We start from the raw sequence: 4,191 nt of genomic DNA on the forward strand, positions 1-4,191 counted from the left end.
GGGAGACTTTGTAGCAATAAAACTACTTTCACAAAATGCGCTACAAGTTCAGTTGTTAATTTAGTTCCGTGCCGTGCCAATGGGCGGCCGTGATGACGGGTTGACAGTTTTGTGGGCGTTGTACGCATTGATTAAGCAAACCTGAGCAGGAGGTACTACTTAGGCAAGCGACGCAGGCAGCTGTTTGATTGAGTGCAGAGTGGACAAATGGCGCTATTTATGAGCGCATAAAACATATTTACATACTACATTAAAAACACCCATGTAAAGTAGTAAAGCGGACCGGTGTGCTGTGCGGAAGGTCAAGAGCCAAGAGCAAATAGAAAAAAAAAATAATCGTTGATATGCAAAATATTACTAATTTCATTTATTTACTTAGCGTAAGAAAGTAGCGTAAGAATGTACTCGTAAAATAAAAAATGCAACGTTTATAAGGACAAAAAAGAATTCCAAATGCACATTTTATTTACTTATGGACCAACAACAAACTCCAACTGTACAATAGCATTGAGAACTTGAGGCGTTGTAAGAGGAAGAGCGAAGGAGTGCGGAAGTGGTGTTGAAGTTGGTGAAAATGGCCGGGGCGGGGCAGTGATTGGCTGGATATGCGGTGAGTTTCGATAGGATGCTGGAAGCGGGACTTCGTCCGACAGGTGATATGATTACAGGCGCTGACTACCGCAGCTACATTGACTTTAACTGTAACTGTAGCTGTAGCTGTGGCTGTGTCTGCGACTGTGGCTATGGCTGTGGCTATGGCCTGCGCTTAGTTGCAGTAAGGGAAGTTAGGGCACTGATGTGGCGACACGCCAGCTGGGTACTGACGTTCGGTCCAGCCGGGTAGTGGTGGCGCAGCGACGGCGCCATGATGACCAGCATTCACATCGCAGAATGGATAGTTGGGGCAGGTGTGTGGATTCACGCCAGCTGGGAATTTGTCACCGCCAGCGCTAGGCGCTGGTGCTGGCTGCCATGAGGGTGCGGGTGCGCCCCAGTGTTGTTCTGGTTGCCAAGCGGGAGCTGGAGCGCCCCATTGTTGTTGCGGTTGCCAAGCGGGAGCGGGTGCACCCCAATGCGATTGTGGATTGTGCAAACGGGCGTTATCACAGATCGGAAAGCCGGGACAGTCCTGTGGATTTACACCAGCCGGATATTGGGCGGCCGCCGGCAGGTGTTGGGGTTTGGCCAACGACACGCTGACGAGCGACAGGAGCACCTGTTGGTTGTAGAAAACGCGTTGATTTAGTTACGTAATTTATCCAATAAGTCAGTGAGACAGCACAATTTTTTTTTCGTATTTCATATTTCTTACTCACCAATTTGCAGAACATTCTTTATTGTATATTCCTTTACGGCAACCACACTAACAAAAAATGGTGAAAATAAAAAATGTTACACAACACGAAATAACCCAATCGGACTATAAAAATTTAATTTTTTTGGGTTTATCGAAATTTTTAAACTTCCAATTGGTCTTTCGTACTGCGTCGTACTGTGGTTGCTGTTGGCCGCAGCTGACACTTATATACCCGTGCTATTAGAATTTACGTTTGAGAGTTCGAATTCGCTCACTACATATTCCAGTTAAGGCAGCAGCGCAGCGCGGCTGCAGCGGCATACAAGTCGGAAAAATTGTAACAAACTTACGCGAGCGCAATGCCGCCTGCAGCCCGCCAACCACACGTACCGCTCGGACCGACCGTACACTAGCGTTAAGTTGCTCTAAGCGCAAACACTCATACGAACATTTACAGTTACAGCGCAAACACGCCCGGGCGTATACTTAATATAGAATTCGACACCTTACTCGCCGCCGCTATATGTATGCGCACTAAGGCAAAGCAGTGCGGCCAGAAGGGCGGAGTAGCTGTTGCCGTTACCGCTGCCGCTGCTGCTGCTGCTGCTGCTGCTGTTTAGTTGTTTGACTGATCGCATATTTTGTTTGATTGCTGCAACAGATTATTATTATTGAACCATGTTGCTGGCTCACTTCTTGTGAGCGCGCAATCTACGAATTGTGCTGAACCCACGGTCTGCGCATGCGCCGCTGCTTGGTTTGGCTTGGTGAGTGGCGTGCTTAGCGGCTTGCCACACTCTACTAGTACTTAGTACTTCACTGCCGACATTCAACTTTCATTGATTTTGGCCAAAATAGTAGTTAGAAGGCCAGGAGCGCACTATAGGCGTTTGCAGGGAGAATGGGCTGCGCTTAGAAGGGCGTAGACGGAAATGAGAGGGTCAGAAAGTCAATTTTGAGAGATATTGTTTTTTTTTTACAATGAATTTTAAGACAATTGATTTGCGCTGAAAATATGTTCGCCTTTGTTTACTTTATGCATAAATATAAAAAAACAATTTACAAGAAATTTGATGCTCCCTTATCCCAAGGGCCATTCTCACAGTGCGAGGCATTCTCGTTCGGCAAATGACTTTGAATATTTCTACTGAACATTTTAATTTTAGGTTCCTCGGGAAAGTGAGTTAACTTTCTACTAACATAACGGCTTTAACCCAGCTTTTTTCTAACTTGAGGTGGGATCTTCGTTTTGTTTCTCAATCGGTAGGGTAACTCTTAGCGTTAAATGGGGTTTTATGAGAAACTTTTTTATAACAGAAATATATTTTCAGGTTTGTCAAGGCGCGCCCATGACTGAAAAAACGACCTGATTTCATGTAGAGAAATATTATGGTTTGCACTTGGAGAAGTTGAAAATATGGAAACGCTCCTATACTCCAAATTAAGGTACTTAATAGAGATATCTTAACCTATAACATGCTCCGTCTTCAATCTATCTGTAAAAACAACTGTATCCTCCGAACAGCGGGGAGCATCCCGAACCAACCCAATCAAGACCTTTGGTGCACATAGCAGAGTCGTTGGTCATTTCAGACGGAAGTCCATTCCGGATCGATAATCGGAAAAATCGATAATAATTTTGGTAGAAAAATCGATAAAAATATCGATACCAAAGTCTATAAAAATATCGATAGCAAAATAGATAAATAATCGGTTAGAAAATCGATAAAAATATATATAAAAATATATGTAACAAAATCGATAGCAAAATCGATAATAAAATCAATAAGTAATCGACAGCTAAAATCTATTAAAAAATATCGATAAAATTATCGATAACGAAATCGATAACAAAATTGATAAATAATCGATAACAATATGGATAACAAAACCATCAAAAAATATCGATTATTATATCGATAAGTCCCGAGAATCCCGAAAATCTATAAATAATCGATAACAAAATCGATGCCAAATTCCATAAAAATTTCGATAGCAAAATCGATAATAATATTGGTAGCAAAATCGATAATAATATTGGTAGCAAAATCGATTGGAAAATCGATAAAAATACCGATAAAAATAGCGATAACAAAAACGATAAATAATCGGTTATAAAACCGATAAATAATCGATAAATAATCAATAACAAAATCGATAAATAATCTATAACAAAACCAATAAAAATATCGATTATTATATCGATAAGTCCCGAAAATTTCGCAAATTCCAAAACAGTTCCCAGATTGAGTCTCTGTTTCTCTATGTGTATCCTTTTCTCTATAATTACCTTTATTTTAATCTTTCTTCCTCTATCTTCATCTTTACTTTTATAGGCATCCTCATCCTAATCTTTTTCCTTTTCCTTATATTTATCTCTGTTTTTACTTGTATGTTTATCATTTTAGTTATCTACATATTCCCCTTCACCTTACATAAGTAAAGTGTTTAAATTTACCTTGGTCTTCTTTACGGAATTTGGTTTTTGTTTTTATTTTTACCTTTGCCTTTATTCTTTTCTTTATCTTTGTACGTAGTCAACTTTACTTTCATTCTTGTATTGGTAATTTTCTAAGTGTTATTCTTTAACCTCTTATTAGCAAGTTTTTGTTAAATATATAATATACATTCAAGAAGCACTTGTTTCCGTTCGAACCATTTCCGTTGCACCATTTCCATTGCACTCTTTCCGTGTGTAATTTCCGTTGAAGTTGGCGATCTACTCCCAACCCACCAACCGCCGCTAAAGAAGTTTCACCTCAAAAAATAGCATCTATAAGAAGACCATGTTACTCCAAGAAAGACAACGGATTACAGTCGCGCCAGTCTTCAGCGACTCTTAAACCGAATACGTCGAAGAACTCCACACCAACACGTCCACTCTTTCTCCAATG

The 4,191-nt window shown here is 40.6% G+C and overlaps 1 protein-coding gene across 1 annotated transcript; it reads right to left on the bottom strand.

Annotated features, from left to right (window-relative positions):
- Positions 1-427: 427 nt before the first annotated feature.
- On the bottom strand, positions 428-1,487 carry LOC108376494 (cuticle protein 1-like). The gene is made up of 2 exons (XM_017632719.1): positions 1,317-1,487; positions 428-1,216 (listed from the first exon to the last, which is right to left on the bottom strand). The coding sequence occupies exons 1-2, from the start codon at positions 1,329-1,331 to the stop codon at positions 767-769; spliced, it is 465 nt and encodes a 154-aa protein (XP_017488208.1). The 5' UTR covers positions 1,332-1,487; the 3' UTR covers positions 428-766.
- Positions 1,488-4,191: the final 2,704 nt, after the last annotated feature.

The sequence above is a fragment of the Rhagoletis zephyria genome, unplaced genomic scaffold, assembly GCF_001687245.7.
Source record: "Rhagoletis zephyria isolate East Lansing unplaced genomic scaffold, Rhagoletis_zephyria_1.1 Rzeph_scaffold_10541, whole genome shotgun sequence".
In the NCBI taxonomy this organism is placed as follows: Eukaryota; Metazoa; Arthropoda; class Insecta; order Diptera; family Tephritidae; genus Rhagoletis; species Rhagoletis zephyria.